Raw genomic sequence first — 23,527 nt, 5'->3', positions numbered from 1 at the left:
AGGCTCAGAAATGCCTTTGAATTCAGAGTTAATACAGAGCAGGCACACAGGCTGATGTTATTTTGTTTTATTCTTCAGTATTCCCTTTTCGTGTTTAGAATATTGTCATCCCTTTCCCTCTCTTCCCCCCCACCTCTGCTGTTTCCCTCTGAGTGCAGGATGGCTTAAGTGTGCTAAGTGGGTTTGGCTTTCCAGGCACCCTTGCCCACTCAGCTCCTCCTGCAACAACCCTAAGGCTTTTTAAGATCCTCATGGCCTGCCCGGCTGGGACACTGCAGCCACAGACGCCGCACCCCTCTCCCACACTGCCCCCGCCTCAGTGACATGGTACTGCCTGTGCACATGGAGCTCTGAAGCAGCTGGTACCACACAATGCTCATTCTCATCCTGGCATCTCGGAATGGCCTGGCGACTTCGGCCATTTAGAGCCCAGCTGGGGCTGGGGTTGCTGGGTCACCCTGCAGAGGCGATTTTGCCACTTTGTACTAGTAAACAGATTTAAATCCTTGGACCTTCTGAGGGCCTGCTGCTCTCACCTTGTGTTCTGACAGTCTTGTGATGAAAGACGCTAGAGATAACCACACAGTTTAATGAAACCAGGCGGGATGCCACTGCTGATGTTTTAAATAGCATTCTGCCACGCTAGCTTTGTGCCCTGGACAAGTGACTTGACCTCTCTGAGCCTCTCCTTCCACGTCTCTGAATTGAAGTCAATAATTCCTGTGCCGCGCAGTTGTGCCAGGATTCAATGAGATAATGTTTGTGGAAAGCACCTCTCCCAGGTCTTGGCACACCGAATGTGCTCCGTAGATAATTAACTTCCTTTCGTTTCTCAGGATCTAGGCTCCCAGGCAGGAGAAGAAAAGGCCAAATAAACTTGAAGGCACGCTGCTCTGCTCTGTGCAGTGACTGCACTTGGCAGATTTCAGATGCTTTAAAACACAAGTAAAAGCACTTTAATTATGCCCTTGTTTGTGGTTTGGTTTGGTCCCATCAGTAACTGATTTGAGAATACTCGCTGCTGCACAGTGAAGGGCTGGCCAGGAGTCAAAGGCAGAGTCAGTTCTTTTTCCTGGAACGCCCAAGTCCCCCTGCCTTGGACACACAGGGATGGGGTGGGCAGCGTCATCTGAACAGGGTGTGGCTCGGGGCTGGGCTGTTGAGTCAGTGCGGGCTGCTTGCATTCTCATTACATCTTCAGTGTGTGTGTGTCTTTGGCCTCTGTAGCTACGCGTACTGCTGCTCTCTGCTTTTTGTTCACTTAATTTCACTGTGCACTCCCTGTTACACCAATGGCAAATGCCTAACTGTGATTTGTGACATGCAGATTGTTAAAGTGTTTAGTGTGACTCTGTAGTCACACTGCCTGGATCCCAGTCTCTGCTCCACCTCATGTTTATGGCCTTGAACATAAAAACCTCAGTTTCTTTATCTGCAAAACAGAGTAGTGACGTTGGATTGTATGAGGATCAATCTATAAAAGTGCTTACTTAGCACAGAACCTGCCGCAGAATAAGTGCTCAGTAAAAAATTGCTCACATTAATATGAGTAATACGTAGTATTTGAGCATTTATTATCACAGAACAAGTATATTCCTGCTAAGTGGACATTGTTGGTTCCCTGTACAGCAAACTGTTATTCCTTGACCGAGGTGATGACATTCGAGATGCAGATAAAAGTAAGTTCTGTGTTGTCACCAGGGAAGGACTGTGAGTGGTCCTGCTGAGTGTGGAAGTGTGTATGCAGCATTTTGTGGGTTTCACAGCACCATTTGCTTCCCCTGAGGTTGTAACTTACTGCTCAGCTCTTCTCCCAGCCCCTAAGTTTCCCTGGGTCTCTGGACCTGCGCTCACACTGGCCCTCCTTACACTCATGGGTCGTCGTGGCCATAGGCACTGGGTGGTAGGTTATGCTTGTCAAATGCAGCGCTGGTTTGTTCTATGAGTCTAGTAGCCTAGAAACTCTGTAACGTAGGCTCGTTGCAGATGGGATTGCTAGGCACATAGTGTCAAGTGTAAGCATTGTTATTTACCCGAGGCTCTGCTCTTACCTAGCCGTGTAACAGTGTGGTGAGCCCGGCATCCTGTGTGTTCACTTGGGCCATTAGCCCAGGCAAACCGCCATGGCAGTCAGAGTGAGTGTGTGATACTTGAACTTTACTCCTTTTCCTTTGTAGGTTGTTTGAATGATTTCATTTTGCATCATTCAGAATTGTTATTCTGTGACATCTAGTTTATAAATACCATTTGTCCTCACCAACTTTCTGTTATGTTTAAGAATAACTTTCAGGAAAGATGGTCTATAGTTTCCTGAATGTTGGAGTCTAGGAAACATTGTAGCATTAATTTCTTGCTAAAACAAAATAAAAACTGAGATTGAGTAGCTCACCCTTTGTTTACATGCCCAGTACTCTACATATATTTTTGTTTTGTCAATATATATGTATAGTTTGTAATTGTGTGAACATTTGACATGTGGATATAGAAAGATTGAGATGATGTTTTGCTCCCTCTGGACTATCAATAATCATTGTCCCCCAGTGTTTTATTGTGCAGAACTTCCAACATGTAAAGAAGTTGGATTATCCAGTTAATACCCACGTACCATTATAGTCATTCTACAGTTAACCTCTTGCTATATTTGCTTTATCATAGAATTATCCATCTCTCTATCACCGTATCCATCCATTTCCATTCTTTTGTTGTATTTTGAAGTAGAGTCCATGCTGTCCCTACCTGTGGCCCGGTGCTCAGTTTGCAGGAAGCATGTATTACATGTTGGGTCTTGAGCCTTCCCTGAACCTCCCTCTTGTAGAGACCTTGACACCTCCTCATGGCCATCTGAAGACGCGCGAGCAGGTACAGAGCCCTGCTGGTGGCCTTCCGCAGGCTCTCTCCCTCTGTGTCTGGCCTTGTCAGTCCTGATTCTCACATTGCCTTTTACAGGAAGGGTGTTCAAACGGCTGTATCAGCATTCTTACCTCCTCGATCAATGAGACTTAACTAGATCCTCCAGAAAATACTGCTCCCCACCCTTCAGCACAAGCCAAATAAAGGCTCTGGCAAACACCAAGTCCAAAGGCATACTTGGCTTACCCTGAGAGAGAGAGACACTGACACTGATGTGTCTTCCCACTTATTGATGCGCCCATTGGTTGACTCCTGTGTGTGCCCTGACCGGGGATCGGACCCGCAGCTGATGTATCGGGTCGACACTCTTAACAGACTGAGCTTCCCGGCCAGGGCCCTTGTTATTTTTATTGTCACCATGACTTTTAGCACTTAGTATGGTGTCTGCCTAGTAATAGGTGCTCAATTAATCCTTAAGAGCACCACGTGGTAAATTAGATTCGGATTAAGTTCCAGAGCAGTGCTGTCCAGTAGCGCCCTCTGTGGCAGTGGAGATGTGCTGCACTGGCACTGTCCTGTAGGGCGGCCACCTGTGGAGCTGCACCTAAACTTTTATTCAGTCTCGGTGTCAACCTGCAGTACAGAGCCACATGTGGGTAGTGGCCACCATGTTCAACAGCACGTTCTCTGCATATTCCAGTGTTCAGAGGTTGTGATTCAGTTGGTCTAGTATAGGCACTATTTTTCAAACATCTGCAGGTGATTAACATGCAGTCAGAATTGAGAATCACAGGACTAGAACTTTTACGGCTGTAGTTTCTCATTCACTCATCCATCCACCCATCCATCTGCACACTTCTCCAAACCCCTCCACCTGCCTAATCAACCCATCATCTACCCTCCCTCCCTCCCTCCTTTCCTTCCATGCATCCATCCAGTAAGTAAATAAAGGTATCCCCTGATTTTTGAAAGTTTGCATTATTGCACTTTTATGGAAGACCTACATTAGTACAGATGGGTCCCCAATTTATGATTGTTGACTTACTATTTTCCTATTTTATATTGGTGTAAAAACAGTACACATTTAGTAGAAAGCAGCTAGGCCAAGCTATGGTGTTTGGTAGGTTAGGTATATCAAAAGCATTTTTTACTTAGGATAGTCTCAGTTTACAATGGATTAATCAGGTCATAACCACATGGTAAGTCAGGGAGAAATTGTACCTGTTTTCACAAACTTAAAGAAACCCGAAGAGGACTTTCACTTACAGGAAAAGGGGCAGAGAGAGAAGATAGCGTTTAGTATTCGTTTTGCAAGAGCCATCGTTGAGGCGTGAGAGTGGTGCTGCTGAGCTCCTCCCCCCGGAACCACACTCCACGTCTCAGCATCTTGACATCACGCCCCAGAGCTCTGAACTGTGTCTCTGGGTATCTGGGCTTCATCTCCATTTATTTTGTGTATCTCTTAGTAAGATGTGTCCTATCGTATCAGAAAAACCTAAGAAAGCTTGGAAGGGGGTTACTCTTGGTGTAAAACAGGGTGTAATGAAGTTCACGTAGTTTGATTTGGTCGGTTTTTTTTGGTCTGGGAACGCTAAACAATTTTTTCCATTTAAATTAATGCTGATTACTTATTTGCTTAATGCTATTTCAGCTTATGAAAGGTTTCATAGGAAGGCTGTGCTCTGGGATTGGGGGGAAAGCAGTAATAAGTTCCTGTCATATGCCACATACAGGCACTAGCAGTCAACAAAAAGAAGGTCTGGTGTGTCGACTTGCAGCTAGTGGGGGAACAGATAATATAAAAACATGCGATACTCAGGTATGCGAATCGCATACCTGAGTGCGAAGAGAACAACAGAGGGGGCTTGTTTAAGGAAAACCCCCTCAGGAGGGGACCCCTGAGCCCACACCTGCTTGGTGAGGAGGAGGCGGCCGTGCCATGATCTGGGATGAGGTTGTTCCAGGCAGAGGAAGCAGCCACTTGTCTGGATGCTGAGACTGTGCTTGACCTGTTTGTGAAACAGCAAGGAGGCCAGTGTGGTTGGAAGGGTGAGCACGGGGGACTGTGGTAGGACTTGACCTTGGACAGGAGGCAGGGCAGGATGTTTTGTGACCTTGCAGGCTGGAGTCCAGGGTTAGCGTTTCTTTCTAGGTGCTGTGGGGAACCGTGGGAAGATAATAAGCAATGCCTCCTTCATTGCCATACAGCGTATATGGGCGATGGGGAGGAGTAGTGCAGGGCGGTGGGAGCTAAGAGGAGGGGACAGAGAAGACTAGACAGATGGGGTCCACCGAGGTGGGGTCCACCGAGGTGGGGTCCACAGAACTTACTGATGGAATTGGATACATGTTGAGGTCACAGTTTTTGTATGCCCCCTCCTCAAACACAGACAGACAGTGAGGCTGAGTATTTGGAGTTCCCACTTACTGAAGAAGCTAACCTTCCTTCCATCTCTCTCCAGAGCCTGCTAAGAAGCCTTGCAATGCCAAGGAAAGGAGGTTCTGGGTTATGAAGCACGTAGCCTGAGGCAGCGTTTCTCTGGCTTTCATGTGCACATCACAGAATCTGACTCAGGGGGTCTGGGCCTGGACTGAGATTTTGCATTTCTAAAATGCTCTCAGGTGATTTCAGTGATACCTGTGCTTGAGCCCACGTTACCCACAAGGACTTACTCCTACATAACGTGCTTCTGATGCACAGAGGCACCAAACACCCCCAGAGCCTGCGTGTCCTGGGAACAGGCAGGCAGTAGCTAGAAGGGCACAACTGGGGCATCAGAGGCTCAGGGGTGAGTCTCCTTTACTGGACCCACAGGTGCCGGTGGCTGTGAGCCCTCCCCAGAGACTCAGGGAATTTGCTCCCTGCTCCTTTGTTTGTCCTTCAGGAACAGAGTTCCTCGGCAATTATTTCACAGCCTGTAGCAGTGTAGGCAGATCTCTTCAAGTCCAATCTCCAGAGGTACATTTGAAGGGACGTATTTTACATGAAAAAGAAGCCTTTAAAGCAAAATGACCTGTGGGCAAGGAAGCATGTGACTTCCTATATATGCAGTGTTTTGTATTATTAACACAATGCGTTACTTGGTGTGTGGGTGGGGGGAGAAGTGAGACTTGATCACCTGAGATATTAGCAATAGCAACTATTAGTTTCATCAGAGAGGAAGTTAGATTCCAACGCAGTGCCTCAAGCTGTGGGTCCGTTCCTTAATGAAAAGGGAAAGGAAGTGACAAGAAGTTTAATATGATGCATTTCACCGCAGAGCATTAGTATAAGTGAAACCTATTACCAGGCTGTAGGACTCAGGGCTGTTTTGAATCGCATGTACTCCCTTGTAGAAGGGGCTAGTTCAACCGTATTGATCGTCCAGGGCCAGCACAGAATGTTTTATGGGGGCAGGACTCCATATGGAAGCTTTTTGTAAATGAAACTAACATTTGATTACTGGGAGAAAATTACAGTGACTTTTCATCTGGTTTCCCCGCCAACACCATTGATTCATGGTGCTTCTGGGAGTTCTTAATAATCTGTCCCATTTCATTTGATATGAGATATTGAAGGTATTTTCTGGACTCCTCCAGTCTAAACATTGAGGGTTATTGTACCAAGCTTGTGCTCCAGCTTTCTTCTGTCTGATCTTTTGATTTCCCCTATGCTATGGCATTTCTCATTACAGGTTATTAAATTATCAGGTGGCAGTTTGCATTTTTATAATGTTCGTTACCCCTGATTAGTGCAGATATTCCCTTTAGAGCCCACATGGACTTTTTTTTTTTTTTTTTTTTTTAATAAACTTGCAGAGCAGGGGACATCAAACTGTCTCAAACCCACCTCAGTTAAAACGACCAATAGACTTTTTGCTGATTGGGAAGCTACTCAGTAAAGCCACTCATTCTGTCTGTGGTTTTACTGTCCAAGGAAGCCTGATTTCTCCAATTCCTAATGTTTGTTTTTTTCCCCCTTTTATTTCTGTTCTCTTTATGGAATTACAGCTGACTCCAGAGATAGCTGCCTAAAAGGAAGAAACAAGCGTGGCCTGAGTAATCTCTTAATGAAATGTCTTCAGTTTATAATACGGTCCCAGAATTAAGGCAGGGGCTTTTCTTGTTTCTTTTTTTTCTTTTTTTCGGATTTATTTATTTTTTAGAGTGAGGGGAAGGGAAGGAGAAAGAGAGGGAGAGAAACATCAGTGTGCGGTTGCCCCTCACGCACCCTCAACTGGGAACCTGGCCCGCAACCCAGGCATGTGCCCTGACTGGGAATTGAACCGGCGACCGTTTGGTTTACATGTCCACACTCAGTCCACTGAGCCACACCAGCCATGGCTTGTTTTTATAGACATACTTCCAACATAAGCATATGCATCTCTCTACCTTGTATTCTGTAAACCAGCACATGATTTTTTTGAGGATTCACAGTGATGGTTTCAATCACAAAGCTGAAAAAACTTTTATTTGCCAACAAAATAAAAGTCAGATCCAAATTTGGGGAGGGGCTTCCTTTCAAGAACAGCTTTCCCAGTGTGAAAAAAAGGGAGCCTTACATGAGGTGTGCCGTGTCTTGTAAGAGAGTGGTCAGAACTGTCCTTAGAACATGTCTCTATGATGCGATTCTGCCAAGATGTACCACAGGCTTGGGCTGAAATCCTGTCTCTGCCACTTTCTAGCTGTGTGACCTCAGGGGAGATAGGTAACTACTCTGATCTTGAACCTCCTTGGGAAAATAGAATAACACCTTCTAGGCGGTTGGAAAGTCACGAGAGTTGACATAAAGTAGGGGTGAGTTCCTACCACAGTGTTTGACATCATCTGTACAGGTTGTTCCTTTTAAAATAAAACAAAAATATGAAGAAATTAGATCTTACAACTAATCTGTTACCCTGGTTTGTATATTCTTTGGAGCAAAACAAAAAAATGAAGAGCCTTCTCCTGATTTCTGACCATTTCCTTCATCTTGCCTCTTCCAACTGCCCTGGCTCAATCTGTTGCAGGTGATTTTTCTACTGATACAAATGCTGGTGCTGTCATCTCTGCTGGGGCTGTCACCTCCACCAGGGCTGTCATCTCCATAAAACCAGTCTCCCTGGACACTGTCAGTCAAGTGGACCGGTTTGCTCCTAGGTGCCGGGCCCAGGCTCTGGCAGCAGTGTGCCAGGGCTTGCGACTGCAAGACCACCTCCTCTGTTTTCTGACCTGTCCGGGTGTCCCGCACAGGGTGACATGGGAGCAGGAGGAGGTGTGCGGGAGCTGTAACAAGCAGGGACAGAACCAGGGGAAGCTGAGCAGGAAAGGGAGTCTCTGCTGGACAGAGTTCACTAAGTCGATGTTGAATGGGACACAGACAGCACCCGCTCATGGTGCGTTTCTGCTGCTCTCGGCCTATGTGAAGGTGTCTCTTGCAGCCTGCCTCATTTTCACAGCGTGAAGCGGAAGGGAGATAACGTGACCCAATTGACGTGGTAGCATTCCCCAGGGATACATCCGCTGACCGTTCATCACACAGCCAGCTCCCTTCTCAAGAACAGAGCCATGACCCGAAGTCACCGGTACCTGGAGTAAGATGTCAGCTCTCGGGTCCCCAATTAGGCAATAGCCACTTTCTTACCGAGGTGAAGAATGTACCGCTCTGAACGTTCAACTGGAGAACAAGTGCCTGTTCTAGAAACTGGAGACTACAGTCCTTCCACAGAATGCATTTCCTTTTGCATTTGACAATATTTCTTACACCATCTTAGACCTGCTTTTCTATGCACTTTCCCCAAATTTTGTGTCTCTCCTGGCTTCAAGCTTTTAATAGACACAAAACATCTTATGTCCACAATTGTTCTCCTTGTCCCGCCTGGGTGTTATTCTCCAGCCTCCAGAGCCAGTTTGGTCTTCCCCAGCGGGACCAGGAAGGCTGCACTCACCTCTTCATTTCCAATTGGTCTGGAGAGAGTCTCTAAGGAATTTCACATTTAGATCCACAAGGTGCTGGTGTGACATTCAGCGGGTCGGTGTTGTCGTCTTGTCTTTACCACGAGACCCCAAAGCTTGCCTTCTCGGTGGAGGGAAAGTTGCTTCTTGTGGGTGGGGGAGGAGCACAAGAACTTGAAAGCATCAATATACATACAGTATGTAAATAGATATTCAGTATGTCTGTGGTATTGCAATTTTATGGGGGGGCATTAGGAAGAAGGGTCTAAAAAGACTCTTGGAGGGGTGATAATGAAAAAGGGTTGAAAACGCTGCTTGACAAGTCTACTCTCCCTGCCTCAGAGTTTCCATTCACAAAAAAGAATGCCTAACGGGACATGCTGTGCCGTCTACTGAGGGGAAGGAGTAGGCAGGTGCAGTTCTGGAAGGAGGGGAAGGCTGGTGTGTTTGCAGCCGACTTGCTGTTCAGAATGCTTTGGGGAAAGTCATCCATGGGTTTTCAACAACATCTGAATCTCTTGGAAAGATTTCAAAATACCAACTCCTGGGTCCCACCCCAAGTGTACCCCAGAATCTTGGGGAGGCATGGACATCACTTGGGGGGTTCCTCAATAGCCAGACCAACACTAAGTCTGCAAACACTGATCCAGAGCAAGGAGGGAAAGTGGCTTAGCTTAGGAGCTGACCCAGGGCCAGAAAGCAAGGCTTGTTTGTAGGCCTTTCTCTCCCCACCTCTCCTCACCCCCGTGCTTTGGCAAACTGGATGGTGCGTGTGTGGTTCGCCAAACATAGCCCGGCCTTTCCCACCTCGATGCATTGGCCTCTTAGATTCCCTGCACTTGCATTCCCCTTGCTTCCATCCTGACCTGTCCACATTTGACTTGTTCTGCAAGACCTGGCTTCAGTGGTTGCCCTGGCAGGAAACCTTTAGTGAACATCCCTGATCCTCCCCCTTCTCTTACTGTACTTAGCAGCTCTGCCTCACGTTTGGGCTATTCATACACATTGTCTTTGTTTTGTTTTATCGAGGTATAATTTGTGCACCAGGAGGTTCATTTGTGCAAACTACAAATTAAATGATTGTTAATGCATTTATTCAGCTGTACAGCCATCACCACAGTCCAGTTTTATAACATTTCCATCACTTTAAGAAGTTTGCTCATGTCTGCATTTTCCTAAAGTCAGGCCCCGCCCCACTGCCAGCCCCAGGCAGCCTGCTTCCTTTTTCTGTAGATTTGCCTGTTCTTGACATTGAATATAAATGGCATAATAGAGTATATAGTCTTTTACATCTTGCTTTTTCAATTAGCATAATCTTTTTGAGATTAATTTGCCTTGTAGCATGTGTTGGCAGTTTGTTTCATTTTGTGGCTGAATACTATTTCTTGGTATTGGAATTTAGTAGGTATTGGATTCACTGGATTGGATTAGTGTTGGATTTGCGTATATACCACATTTTGTTTATTCATTGTATAGGTGTGTTTTCAATTCTCTTGGGCAGACTGAGGGTAGAATTTCTGGGTCATGTGGTAAGTATGTATACTTTCACTTACATGCTTTCTTAACTGCCCAGTTGTTTTCCAAAGTGACTATAACCGTTTCGTCTTTGACATTCCCACCAGTAGTGTGTGTGTGTGTTTCTACACATCCATGTGAATGCTTGCTGTTGACTGTACTTTTTGTTATATCCATTTTCGTGGGCGCGTAGTGGAACCTTGTGATTTTTATTTGAATTTTCCTAAAGACTAATGATGCTACGCCTCTTTTCAAATTTATATTAGACATTTATATGTTGTCTTTAGTAAAATGTCTATTCAAATTACTTGCCTTTGGGAAAAAAAACACAGGCTGTCTGTCATTTTGTCCCTGAGTTTTAATATTGGAAGAGAGTATTGTTCAGATCATGTTTGTCTTTACTGATTTTCTGTCCAGTTGTTTTATCAGTTATTGCAGGGAGTGTCAACAGCCTCAGCTGTTGCCATCGAACTGTTTACGTGTCCTCTTGTTTTGTCGGTTCTGCCTGCGCAGTGTCTGGGGCTCTGTTAGGAAGTCAGAGCGTCTGGGTTCGCATCTTTCACGTTTGTTTCATGTCTCACTTCTTTTTGTTTCTTTGTTCTGTCTTTACCGCCTTTTTCTGTGTTAAATACTGTGTGTTTTGGACCATAAGACACACCTAGGTTTTAGAGGAAAGTAGGGAAAAAAATTTTGAAGGAAAAAATGTGGTAAAATATTTAATACCATCCTTTAAAGCAGAAATCCTGTGGCGAGCCGGGTAAGCTACATTCTTACTATAAGACACAGCCCCATTTTCCTTCCATATTTGGGGGGGGGAGTGCATCTTATAGTCTGAAAAATAAGGTAGATATTTTCTCATGTTTCATTTTAATTCCTTCTCACCGTGTGCTTTAAGTCATTTTCTTAGTGAGTGCATCTACAACATGCATTGGGAGGTGCCACGGTCTGCTCTGGATCAGCGCGGTCTGGGTTCCTGTAAAAATGGAGACTTCGCCCCAGTGTCGCGCCATTGCTCCCCTCCTCTGTGCCGCTGCCATGCGTTCACATCCGTCTGTGTTCTGCATCGAACAATGCAGAGCTAGTTTTCCTTATGCAATCCTGTGCCTTTTAAAGAAGTTGAGAGGAAATATATGTATTTATGCGGCTTTTTGTATTTACCCACATATTCAAATTTTCTGGCACTCTTCGCTTCTTGGTGTACATTTATGTGTGTATTTGAGTTTCTGTGTGGTGGCATGTCCTTTCCACCTAAAGGAATGCCTTTAGTATGTCTTGCAAGGAAGATCTGCAGACAAGATCAGTTAGTCTTTGCCCCCAAGGAGCTTTCATGAGGGATACTGGACGTGCCAAAGTAACGATGGCTGTGTGGCAGTCTGAAGCAAGTGCCGCGGCTGCCCAGGAGAAGGTGGGGGTGGGGAGGGTTCACAGAGGAGGTGGCATTGGAACTCCTGCTGACGCTGGGTAAGTAGGGATTTCCGGGGTGAGTGAAGTGTGGCAGGTGGTGTTTTGGCCCATTTGCAGGCCAGGGGATGAAAAAGATCCAGGCCAGTGTAGCAGCATGCGCGTAGGGATTGGATTGCTGCAGGAGGCCCGTGAGAAGCAGAACACACTCAGATCTCGGGTCTGTCACCCCAAGACAAGGAGCACAGGCTTTTCCAGGTGGCAGAGGGTGTCACCAGAGAGTTCGAAGCAGAGAATCAAGTGGTGATGGATCAAATAAGGTAAGACAGGAAAGAGGACAGTGACCAGTACAGATGTACTTGGGAGACTTCAGGGGTGAGGGTTGAGCCACGGAGCTGAGGCAGGTGAGGTCTGCAGGAGAAGCTGAGGGGGAGAGAGTAACAGGAAGGGGAGCAGGGGCCCGTGAGATGTGGAGCCAGGAGTGGCTGTCAGGTTAATTGGGCCTGGGACCCATGTTCTTCTCATCTGTGTTTGTCTTGCACCCAGATGTACAAGTTTGGTAACCATATCATTTTCTGATCAGTTTATTGGTGGGGTGCATTTCTGAGAGAGAATACAATTAGGCAGAAGTAGGTTATCTTGGTGTTAAGGGCTCAACCCTACCTGTGTGGTGGTGTGCTCTTGAGGAATGTGTGTATGCTGATTTTGTCCCCTGCCCCGGGAGAGTGTTGTACTGCTGTGGGATTACAGGTAGAATCTCAAGTCCGAGAAGACAAAGAAATAAAATGCTTATGTGCAGCCTTGGCATCCCACACCTTCGCTCCAGTGTGGCTGCAGGCTTGAGCCTGAGACTCCTGGTAAGCAAAGCAAAAAGGGAAATACAGCTAAAATCACGCTGTTCAATAGCCTTTGGTTGTAGGGAGCCATGTTGAAGAAAGCAATAAAAATAGTTGCTAGGAGAAGCAGAGCTTTCTCTGTACTTAATTAAAAACATATTGGTGTTTCTGAAAGTATATATATACATACATATGTGTGTATGTGTACGTATATGTATATTACATACATGTGTGTACGTGTACGTATATGCATGTATATATTTTTTCCCCAAGGGATATTCATTATTTACAAAAAAGATTCCGTAGTTTCCGTAGTCAGAAGAGTGTCAAGAACTACTACATAATATATATTGTGATGGATGACTAGAAGTCAATTTTACCATTTGAAAGTTTCTCCTAAGTCTTGTAGTAAAGAAACCTGCTTACATTTTTTCAACCCTAATTTTTCAAAATTATATATGACTTCATAACTCTTTTCTTCTGTGCATAACTTTTAACAATAACAAGATTTTTTCCTAACAGCAAGTTTGGTTACTAGTCACTTAGGGCTTCGTCTGCCTGCCTGAGAGAGCCCATCGCTTTCCCATCCGGGTCAGGGCGTCTCACGGAGGCAGAGGGACCGTGCTTTTCTGCATGCTGGTGAAGAGGAACTTTGCTCACCCTTGGTGAACATTGCCTGTTTCCATTGTTGTCTTCTCGGTTTCACTGTGAGTTGGTGTAGCCCCAGCCCCTGGCATTAGTTCCGGGCGTGGCACGGGTGCTCAGTGTGAGGTTTTACAGTTTTTCTTACAGTAAGCCCAGACCCTAGGACACGCAGAGAGGCCTGACTCGGTGAAAACAGTTCCGCCTGGGGAGTGTGTGTGTGTCCGTGAGTCATTAGTGTGCGGGACAGGACTCTCTTATGACTGTGTCTGCTCCTCTATGCAGTTTTGCTGAAAGGTGAGGAAATCATATAACTCTTCTTGTTCCCAAAGTTTCTGTAATAAAAGAGACTTGGCAGCACATAAATTGTGAATGGAAAAATTACCTGAAGCTGTTGTGTGAAAGATGCTGAGCAGAAACTATTAATAATAGCCAACCTGGTGTAAAACTTTCTGATGTAAAAATGTACAGCTTGATAACTGAGTGGAAGAAAATTTTATTAGTTGTCCCCAGCAGACATGGAGAATTTTTGCTCTTCTATGAGAAACCACTGAGATGGAGGGAAAAATCAATCATGAGATTTATAAGTAGGAAGCAATTAAGTTTAGAGATTTTTCAAAAGAAGAGAATCATAAAATGTTACACGTTAGCATAGAATTGATTGAACGTAAGATTTCACTAAATATAAAGAATAATAAAAAAATATGCATCTGATGTACTTTAGGGCCATTCGGGGAACAGAGTTATTGGGAGAATAAATTGACGAGAGAAACTAAGACACAGGGTGTAGAGGGAAAGAGAGTCTGAGAAAGTTGCGGGAAATGGCAGAGACCAAGCTCAGAGACCGATGAGACCTCTCTAAGGAAAGCCAGCTGGGACGTTCATTCTCAGAGTGATGGGAGAAAGCGATGGTGTTTCTGTTAAGACCCAGGTAGGGAGAAACCTGGTGGGTTCTCAGGATGCCACTGCAAGGAAGGGCAAAGCCGCGCGGCACGTTCGCATCCCCAGGCATCAGTGCAGTCACAGTGACGACTGCTGCACACTGCGGGGTCAGAACTGTCATCTCCATGTTACACACAGGAGAAAGGAGTTACAGGTGCCTGCGCCTCCCAGTTAGCATGTGGCTCTCAGAATCTCCCATGGTTTCCATCTGCCCCTCTTCCTGCCTCGCGTGTGGGCTGGAGTCCAGAATTACGTTTAAATTAGAGATTCTCCACGTAATTCTTACTTGGCTTTTAAAGAAAAACTGTTGTGAAATTACACCCGTGTGCCATGACCAGTGTAGTTCAGTAGGGTGGGCATCATCGTTCAGCAAAGCGAAAGGTCACTGGTTCGATTCCCAGTGCCGGCACGTGCCTGGGTTGTGGGATCAGTCCCCAGTTGGGGCATGTACAGGAGGTGACCTCTCTCGCATTGATATATCTCTCCCTCTCTTTCCCCTCTCTAAAAATAAATAAATAAAATCTTTTAAGAAAAAGAAAGAAATTACACTCAAGTATCTACCATGTGGTCATAGTACAGGCCAGCACTCCACGAGAAATAAAGCAACGTTGACTACACGTCTCTCTTCCCTGGCCGACCTGTGAGCCAGGCTGGTGATCTGTTTGCCCCCAGGGCAGTTACAGGAGGCGCTTTGTCTCCTGTTGCTGGATTCTGATATCTCGGGTTCTGGATTCACAAGTGGGTGCCTTGTGTGTGCCCTTTCCCCTGTGCCTCGAATCACTCGCTCCAAGGAGCTGCTGTTCAGATGAAAAGCAAAAGCACACAATTCGCCTCCCACAGTGAGACTGCGGCTGCAGCTTCATCAGCGGGCAGTGCTCCCGGGCTTCGGTGGTCAGCCCCTTCCCCGCTTTACTGCAAGAAGACAAGTCCTTGGCCCATGAGAGAAGAAACTGAAGTGGCTTTCAAATTACTTTTATGGATTAAAAAAGCAAACTTGCATTAAAGTCGTGACATTTTTTATGTCAGCAGGAGGAGTGTTTTATGGGGTTTTTATTACAGATGCAGGAATAACCTAATTTCCCAGACTGTACTGACAGAACTTGGGGCCGAGGCCAGCCCACTGCTCCTTTTTGGTAAAGTTTGATGGGAACACAGCTATGCTCATTGTTTGCATATTGCCTGTGGGTGCTGCTTTTGTGCTAGGATGTGTCCAAGTAGCTGCTATTGAGACCGTGTTGCCTAGAAGCCTAAAATGTTAACTTTCTGGCCCTTTACAGAAAAAAAGAGCTCCCCCTGTGCCAGGGTCCTTTGTGTGACTGCAGTGTTCCGTGGGGTTGACATCTCCTGGACTGGTTCCGCGCCTGCTGGCTGACATGGGCCCTGCTGCTGGGCATGTGGTTTGAGGCTGCAGCTTCCTCCAGGTCCCTGAGGGCAGCCTTCTGGGGCCTGTCATCATGCCCCGCAGGGCAGAAGTGCCTTTATTTGGAGGCATCTCTCACACACACCCCCTTCTTGGACATTCTGCCGGCATTACCCTGCTGAAGCCTCATTTCTAACTGGTACTGTTGAAGCTGGGCAGTTTCTTCCCTGTCCGAACTATGCAGCAGTGCCAGGATAGCATTGTTGGTGGATGGCTCCTGCTCAAAAACCTCCCTTGGCTCCCCAGTGACTTCCAGACCAAGGGCAGTCCCTCAGCCTGCCCTTAAGGCCATTTTATCTGAGACGACTCCTTACAGTGCTGTGTGGTCAAAAGGCCTTTCCTTTCCTCAGGGTTGTCTGAACTTGCCTTCCACCAGGCGAAGTTCACACTAATCTTTTCTCTGGGAATGTTGTGGCACTGCCTTCGCTTCCCCCACATTTGTGACAGTCCAGTTCATTTGTGTTGTATCCAGACATGTCCCCATGCTGTCCGTTCTGATTCCCTCGAGCCCTTTCCCAGCCTGTCATAGGCACAGCTCGAGGCTGTGTGGTGATTTGATTGTGTCTTTCTGCTTGATTCAGACTCTGAACTCCCACAGGCCAGGCCTCGTCTCTGTCATCGTTAGGTTTCTCGCATGTCGCATGGACAAGGTGATGCACGTGGAATTGAACCGGAGCATGCACACCAGTGATGAAGGCAGCTGTTTTCTGTGCACCTACTGTGTGCCAGCTGTGATCACATAACACTCAAAGCACTGTTGTCTGCTACACAGATTTGGAAACAGGCGCAGAACAATTGACTTGGCCAAGTGCTGTCGCAGCTAGATTTTTTCCCACTTTTAAAAATATTTTAAAATTAAGGCTTAAAAATGTGCAAATTGGGTACGTCATAAGTGTTTGTCTCTGCCTTGTAACATGTGGATATACATATGTATGCACCATCTGTCAAAGGCAGGTTGAACTGGAGGCTCCCGCGCTCCAGGGCCACACCAGGGTGACCAGGTTGCACCGCTGCAGACATCCATGCACATGCCCCCGCTGTGGTATCCATACAGGTGCCTATGCACACACATACCTCCACCTGCCTGCATATTGGGGTCAGCTGGGGAGCTTTGAAACTTCTCGTGCTTGGACCCAGCTGCCACAGGTTGGTTACATCAGCGTCCCGGTGGGGTGGGGGGAGCAGGCAGGCGCAGATAATTCCAGCTCAGGTGCAGGCCTCACTGCGCAAGGCAGAATAAGAAAGTGGGAGGGCTCACGGGAGCAGTCGCATTTTAGATGCTGCTGTGAAGAGCCTGGCTTCTCACTGCGCTCCTGATAACCTGGACCCTTGGGAAGGTGAGCAGGGCTCGTGTGTACCTGGCCGAGGTCTCTGAAGCCTCCCGTCGTGTGCCATTGGCGGCACCATGAGCTGGTGGTCTCTGCAGCTGGCCTGGCTGTACTTCAGCCCCTAAGAGCTGAGCCTTTCCAAAGTGCAGCCCTCCTTTCCCAGACAGGAGAGCTTTCTTCTGTGACCTGGAAATGAGGGGGTGCTTTCGACTTGTATCTGATTTTAAAAAACAAGCTCTTTCATCGCGAGCAGGGTGGGTTTGCTGTAGAGAGGGAGTGAAGAGGAGAAGCAGTTCTCAAAGTGCTGGCCCCTGATCAGCCCGACCTGGGAGCTTGTTAGAACTGTGAGTTCTCAGCCCCGTTGCAGCCCCGCCGAGTCACAGACTCTGAGCTTGCAGCCCGGTAGGCTGCTGACCTCTGGGTGACTTTGCTGCCACCAACGGATGGGAACCACAGCTCTAGGTGGATGGTGAGTACATGTTGGACCCCTGCAGTGCCAGGGGTGTGGTACTCCTCCCCTGGTGGGCATTGGAGACCCAGGAGCTCTATAAAACCTCGGGCTCCTGGACCTCATCTCAGGGTTTGGGAATCTGTGTGTATTTTCTTAACCAGGTGCTCCAGCAGATTTTGAAGCGCAAGCCTGTGTTTTCTTGAATTTGGGTAGTAGGGCCGTGACACTGTATTCTTTCAATAATAACGTCATACTCATTTGGCACAAGGCGAGGACACTTTCTTTGGTTTTCCTGCTGGAGTTTTGTCTCCGCGGTTTTAACGGTCAAGATGTTTTCCATCAGTTCTGCTACCCACTGTATGAAGACAGTCATTCCCTTTAGCATCTTCCTCATCTGTGGATTGTTCGCTGCCGCGTGGAAGCCACAGGTGGGCTTCATGGCCTCGTGCATACTTAATTAGCCCATCTCCTCAAAATCGTGTTTTAAGTGACTGAAGACATTAGCCTGTGATCTAATTGTCCCACAAAGCATGATCCAGGTGGGTGACCCTGAGGCTGAGCCAAGGAGGTAAAGACCCTGCGGGTCACCCTGCCAAGAGCAGCTTTGAGGCAGGACAAGAGCTGCAGGCGCGGGCACCAGCTCTCTCTGACAGAGCCGATTACTTTTCTTTTGCCAACAACTGTCTCTATCCCATCCACCCTCCCTGTCATCATAAATATCCATACCTGCGTGATAGTTTATGACAGGGCACACCTGTTCAAACGGAGCGATTGTCGCGTTTCAGACACGCTGCCAAGTGTGGGTGTCGTTAAGCCTCATGGCAGGAATGAAATAGGGCTGCTGCTCTGACCTCTCCCACCTGCCTGCCCGTCCTGCCACTTTCACTGCCCTTCACTCGTGGCGGCGGTCACCAGGCTGCTTGAAGTGACTCTAGCGCACCCAGGGGACCTGGCCTCGATGTGTCCCTGTTCGTTTCTGTACCTGGCCTTTTCTGGGCATCTCTTAACACTCACCACAAAGGCCTGGGTGAAACCCTGGGGCCCCCACCTCCCAGGCAGTCAGGCTACCTTCCTTGGGGTTCCCTCCAACACTGCATTACCTAATATGGCCTCTGGTAGAGCACGCGGTCCATCACGCTTGTGTGTGTGACAAAGGAAAGGGGTGTATAAATAAAGCCCGTGTTTTCACTCGCTCGGACCTTTCAGAACATTTGGGGGAGTATTTGAAAGCCATTTTAATGAGTTTCTTTTCTCGACAATTGCAAATACTTGGTGTTTGAAAAAATAGTAACCTAGCCATATAAGTAGGGCTCACTGAGCTGTGAGCTGGCCTTGACTGGGTTACAATGGAAATGGGAATCAGCATTGGAATGCAGGTGCTACAGGGGGGTGCGTCCTGTCATAGGTCACGGACGGGGGCCTGGGCCAGTGTTGGAGCAGAGCCCTGTAAGCTCCCCCAGCACCAGTGCCGAAGGGCTGACCGCAGTAACGTGTGTTTCTGGCTTAGCGCTGCGCAGCTTGTGGAACCACCTGGAAGTCTTTAATGAAGTCACAGGGCCCAGGCTTCTCCAGACCAATTGGTCTGAAACTGGGAGGGCCCAGGCATCTGAAATTTTTAGTGCTTTCCGAGTGCAAGGGGAGCCTCAGGGCTAAAGGAGTCTGTTTAAATGTGTGGAATTGGGAGTAAGGCTGAGAAGAATCGTTTGGGCTGTTTGTTTCTATAACAAAGGCACTAGAACATGGCACGTGTGCCTGAGCGTTGTGGGTGCGTGGGGGTTGACAACTGCACGTGTTTATACACCTGGAGGAAGGCTAGGTCCATGGGACTCCCCCCTCCTCCCCTCCCTTAGCACCGCCCACCCTCCATGAGCCGACAGAGCCAGTCTCCCCAGAGTCAGGGTGGACCTAGGCGTTCTGGTCCCAGAGCCCTGGCTCTGTGCCCCTCTGCTTGGCCGCTTCTCCGTACGCTCTCCTGACAGGGAGAGAAAGGCCGCTCTGTGCAAAGGGACTTCGCATACATTAGTTCTAATCTTCACATCCATCCTGGTAGGTAGATATTACTCTTATTTCATAGAAATCAAGGCTTGAACAGGTTAAATTACTTGGCCAAAGTCACAGCTAATAAAGGAACTGCTAGGTGGGATTCAAACCAGGTGTTCCTCCTTCTGTGATCTGCATGGGATGATCTAATTTCTTTAGGGCGGCACCTGTGGCTCCTTCTAATTGGTCCCCAGTCCACCTTTCCTAGTATTTTCCCTTCCAGTGTTGTCACGCCATCTGATTTTGCTCACGCTGTTCCCTTTGTGGGAGAGTTATTCACCGTCCAGCCAGGACTGTGGGGTCTCCTGTAACAGGAGCTGTGTCTTGCTCATAAACCTGTGAGGAACCTGCCAACAGCAAGAGAGAAAGGCCATTTACATTTTCTCTCCACCTGAAGAGGCCCGAAAGTGAAGCGTCTCCTCTTGACCCCACCCCTCGCCGCACCAGTGTGCGGTTTGGGTCATCACTGTGACACCAGTCGCTTTGTTTACGGTTGGGTTCATGCGCACCTTTCTGCTCTGGTGGCATTTTGAGTCCAGCTGTCGTCTCTTCCTTGTTTTTTTGTCTTCTGTGCCTAGGGCATTATCAGACCAATAGCAGGTATTCGATAAATGTTCATTAAGCCAGCTAATGTAAGGCAGACAAAAATACAAAGGTAGCGGAAATCATAAAAATACTCCATCCAGGAGGCATAGGTGGGGCATAGACCGGTAAGGAATGTATTTACCTGGCAGCCTTTAGGGACCATCTCTACGTTGTTTGGAAATTTCTAGAAGAAAGTGAAGAGCTAATGATTAATCTAATGAGCTTACATCTAGCTTGTCCATTTTGCCATCCAGGTTTTTGTTTCGTTTTATTGTATTTATTTTCTTCAGTTATGCTAAACCCCTGGTGATAAGCCCCTGGCTCCTACGTCCGCCCAGAGCGGGCTTCACAGATACGTGGGCTGTAGTTGGGAGCATGTAAAAACTGTGGACTTGTGGACTTGCACAGGGTGCACCGGCTCCACAGTGCTAGGGAGGGGGGCAAATCGTGCTTCCCAGGTGCTTGCTGCCTTTCAAGATGGCAAGGGGCCAAGAAAAACTTCTTTGCCAGTGAGAAAGCTAATTCTTTAACCGTGTTAACTAGGCCTATCATACTAAATATTTTTTTGACTTTTCAGATTTAAATCACCCTGCACAGGTGGTACAAAGCTCCAGGTGGTAGGGGTGAGCGGGCTAGGTGCCCCAGGAGGCCCGAAGGGGATTTCCTCTGCGGTATCTGCTGGGATTGACGTCGAGATACTATTTTGCACCTGCAGGTGAGCGTGCTGACCACCCTGGAACGGAGGTTCAACCTGCAGAGCGCCGATGTGGGCGTGATTGCCAGCAGCTTCGAGATTGGGAACCTGGCGCTCATCCTCTTCGTGAGCTACTTTGGGGCTCGCGGGCACCGGCCACGCCTCATTGGCTGTGGGGGCATCGTCATGGCCCTGGGAGCGCTGCTGTCCGCCTTGCCCGAGTTCCTGACCCACCAGTACAAGTATGAAGCTGGCGAGATCCGCTGGGGCGCCGAGGGCCGTGATGTCTGTGCCACCAATGGCTCAGGTGGCGACCAGGGTCCTGACCCTGACCTCATCTGCCGCAGCCGAACTGCCACCAACATGATGTACCTGCTGCTGATTGGGGCCCAGGTGCTCCTGGGCATCGGTGCTACCCCTGTGCAGCCCCTGGGCGTCTCCTATATCGATGACCATGTGCGGAGGAAGGACTCCTCGCTCTATATAGGTAGGAGTGGCCCCAGAGCCAGGGGTATGGTTCTCTTTGGATCTGCACTGTGTTAGTAACCTGGGTGTGCTGACGAAGGAAAGGTGGGCCTGTGAACTTCGTGTTTTCCCAGAGGACTAGTTCTCAAACTTCATGTTAAAACTGAGGGATTTTGAAAGCTAATGCCTGACTTGCACCCCCAGGAAATCTGGTGTAGTTGGTCTGGAGTGCAACCTGGCATAAAGCATTTTTAGAAAGCTCCCCAGGTGATTCCACTGTGCAAAATTTGAGCTCTGCTGTGCTTAGAGCATCAGCAGACCTCAAGAGGGAAGATGTGGGCAGGAGGAGTTTTATGCTTTTTATCTGCCCTTCTCTGTGGTGCGGACTTTGGGCTGTTTGGACCAGGGTAGACTTGGGGGTCTACACATTGGCACTGGTATCATTCAAAGTTGATGACTTTTGAGTAATTTTTTTTCCCCCTGTAATGGAGGTATGTGCTGGAACCGGATATTTTGGAAGAAAATAAGGTACGTGTGAGTTTTTAAAATTATTTTGCATTGTACGAGTTTCTGATACTTTATACTGGGAGGACTGAAGCCGTTTGCAGATGGGGGGTTAAGAAATGTCCAAGTGGTGAATCACCCTCACAGCAAATGGGAGCGTCTACTGTTTGCAAGGTGGCACAGACTCCTTGGTCATCAGTCCCTGCCTCTGGGTCCTGCTGCATGGGCATTTGTATGGCGGGGGCTGGCCTGCCAGTACCTCCACCCCTGTTTACCAAGTATAATTTCGCCTCCCACAAGCTGTTGGATTATATGACACATCCCCAGTCACTGAGTGCTAAGCATTGAAAATATTCCCCTTCCCAGCAGAAGCTGGGTGCTTTGAGATCTGAAGTTCATTATAACATAGAGCTTTGGGATACCGTGAAATTTGAGCAGGATTTGACGCAAAGCTTCCCACCTGCCAAGCTGTCAGCATACACTGCTTGGCCGAGCTTTCTGAGCCAGGAGGGCCGGGAGGTGTCACACACCTGAATGCTGGTATTCCTATGTGTCCTTCTGTCCTGGTGATGGAGTAGGTGCTTCTACTAAACAAATATGTTGCAGATATGTTTCCGCCCTCTGGGGACAGGCCCCAGGTGAGAAAGGTGGTACCTGTGAGCCTGGTCATGACCCGACCATGGAACCCAAAGTAGAGGACAAGATTGCTCAGGCCGGAGATGGCCAGTCCCGCTCCCGTGTGGTTGGGGGCTTCCACACTGCGCCTGAAGCTGGGCACAGCGGGGACAGGGAGCCAAGGAAATCATTTACATTTGGTTACTTTTGAAGCTTGAGTGAAAGCTATCCATGTGACTCTGTTGCAGAGTAGGACATGGGCCACAGCATGTATCCAAAATAGTTTCCTGAAGTCCAGCCAGACAATTGGTCTCTGACTTGACGGATGTCACCCTAGGACTCTGGGAGAGATGTTTTCTGGCAATGATAACAGCAGGCAGATAAATCAGAGCACAGAGAAGGAATTGGAGAGTGAAAAGCTGAGTTCTTGTCTCTGACGATAGAATTAAATAGAAAAATGTCTCCCCAGAATCTCTCAAGTAATCGCAATGCTAAATCACTTCTGCTTGGGGCTTCCTGCCCAGAGTGGCAGACTCAGAACCCGCTTCTGGAAGTCTTCCATGACGAATTGGGCTGTAGTATTTCCCTGTACTGGATGGGGCCTGGTTTGTGTGTGCAAAGCTTTAGGATGAAGAGGCGTTTGGTTTCAGGCATGGGCAGAGAGGCCTTCTCCAGTTCTGAGCTCTCATCTATGAGATTTGCAGTGAGTCTTTGTTATGAAGAATGTTTCAGCCAAATTTCTACCTGGACACCCTTTTCTTCTATGGTAGTTAAGCCATCAGAGAGCATCTGCTATTTGCATGGTGCATGGACATCTTGGTGGCTCTGGTCCATCTGGCCAGATTCCAAATCATGACAGCACAGAGCCAGGGAGATGGGCCCTCCAAGTGTGTCCTAGCTGGTTTCATGGATCTGTGTTTTCAGGGACCAGCAGGGAGCAAGCATACTGCACAGCCTGGCCTCTCCAGGTGGACTTTTATTCCACACATGGTTTAGATTCTCCAGGAGCAATTTAAGAAGGCCATAGTGTATGCAGAACACAACTGGTTCATTCATTCATTGTACAGGTTGTAAAAACGTGTTAGTGATCCTGAGACTATTGTAGCATTCATCTGCTGTAAAGAGGAGCTAGTTCTACAGCCACTAAATTTGCTTAGGGAAGTATTCAGGAAGCCCACTGAACAGAATCGATGTGAATTATGGCCTCTTAGCTCCCTGCAGAGAGGAGGCAAGTCTGAAAGGACTGGTGCTGGGAGTGTGGGTGTAAATGTGTACGCATTGGGGTGGAATAGCAGCGCGCCTCCAGGTTCCCTCTCCTGAAAAGCT

The 23,527-nt window shown here is 47.8% G+C and overlaps 1 protein-coding gene across 3 annotated transcripts in view; it reads left to right on the top strand.

Moving 5' to 3' along the window:
- SLCO3A1 (solute carrier organic anion transporter family member 3A1) overlaps nucleotides 1-23,527 on the top strand; it is a 204,934-nt gene that overhangs the window by 27,641 nt on the left and 153,766 nt on the right. For all 3 annotated transcript variants that reach the window (XM_024561973.4, XM_053912810.2, XM_053912809.2), the window contains exon 2: nucleotides 20,639-21,104. In XM_024561973.4, the coding sequence (XP_024417741.3) occupies nucleotides 20,639-21,104 (466 nt within the window). The remainder of the gene's footprint in view (nucleotides 1-20,638; nucleotides 21,105-23,527) is intronic.

The sequence above is a fragment of the Desmodus rotundus genome, chromosome 10 (assembly GCF_022682495.2).
Source record: "Desmodus rotundus isolate HL8 chromosome 10, HLdesRot8A.1, whole genome shotgun sequence".
Classification (NCBI taxonomy): domain Eukaryota; kingdom Metazoa; phylum Chordata; class Mammalia; order Chiroptera; family Phyllostomidae; genus Desmodus; species Desmodus rotundus.
The sequence above is the reverse complement of the archived record's forward strand: the minus strand, read 5'-3'. Positions and strand labels throughout refer to the sequence as shown.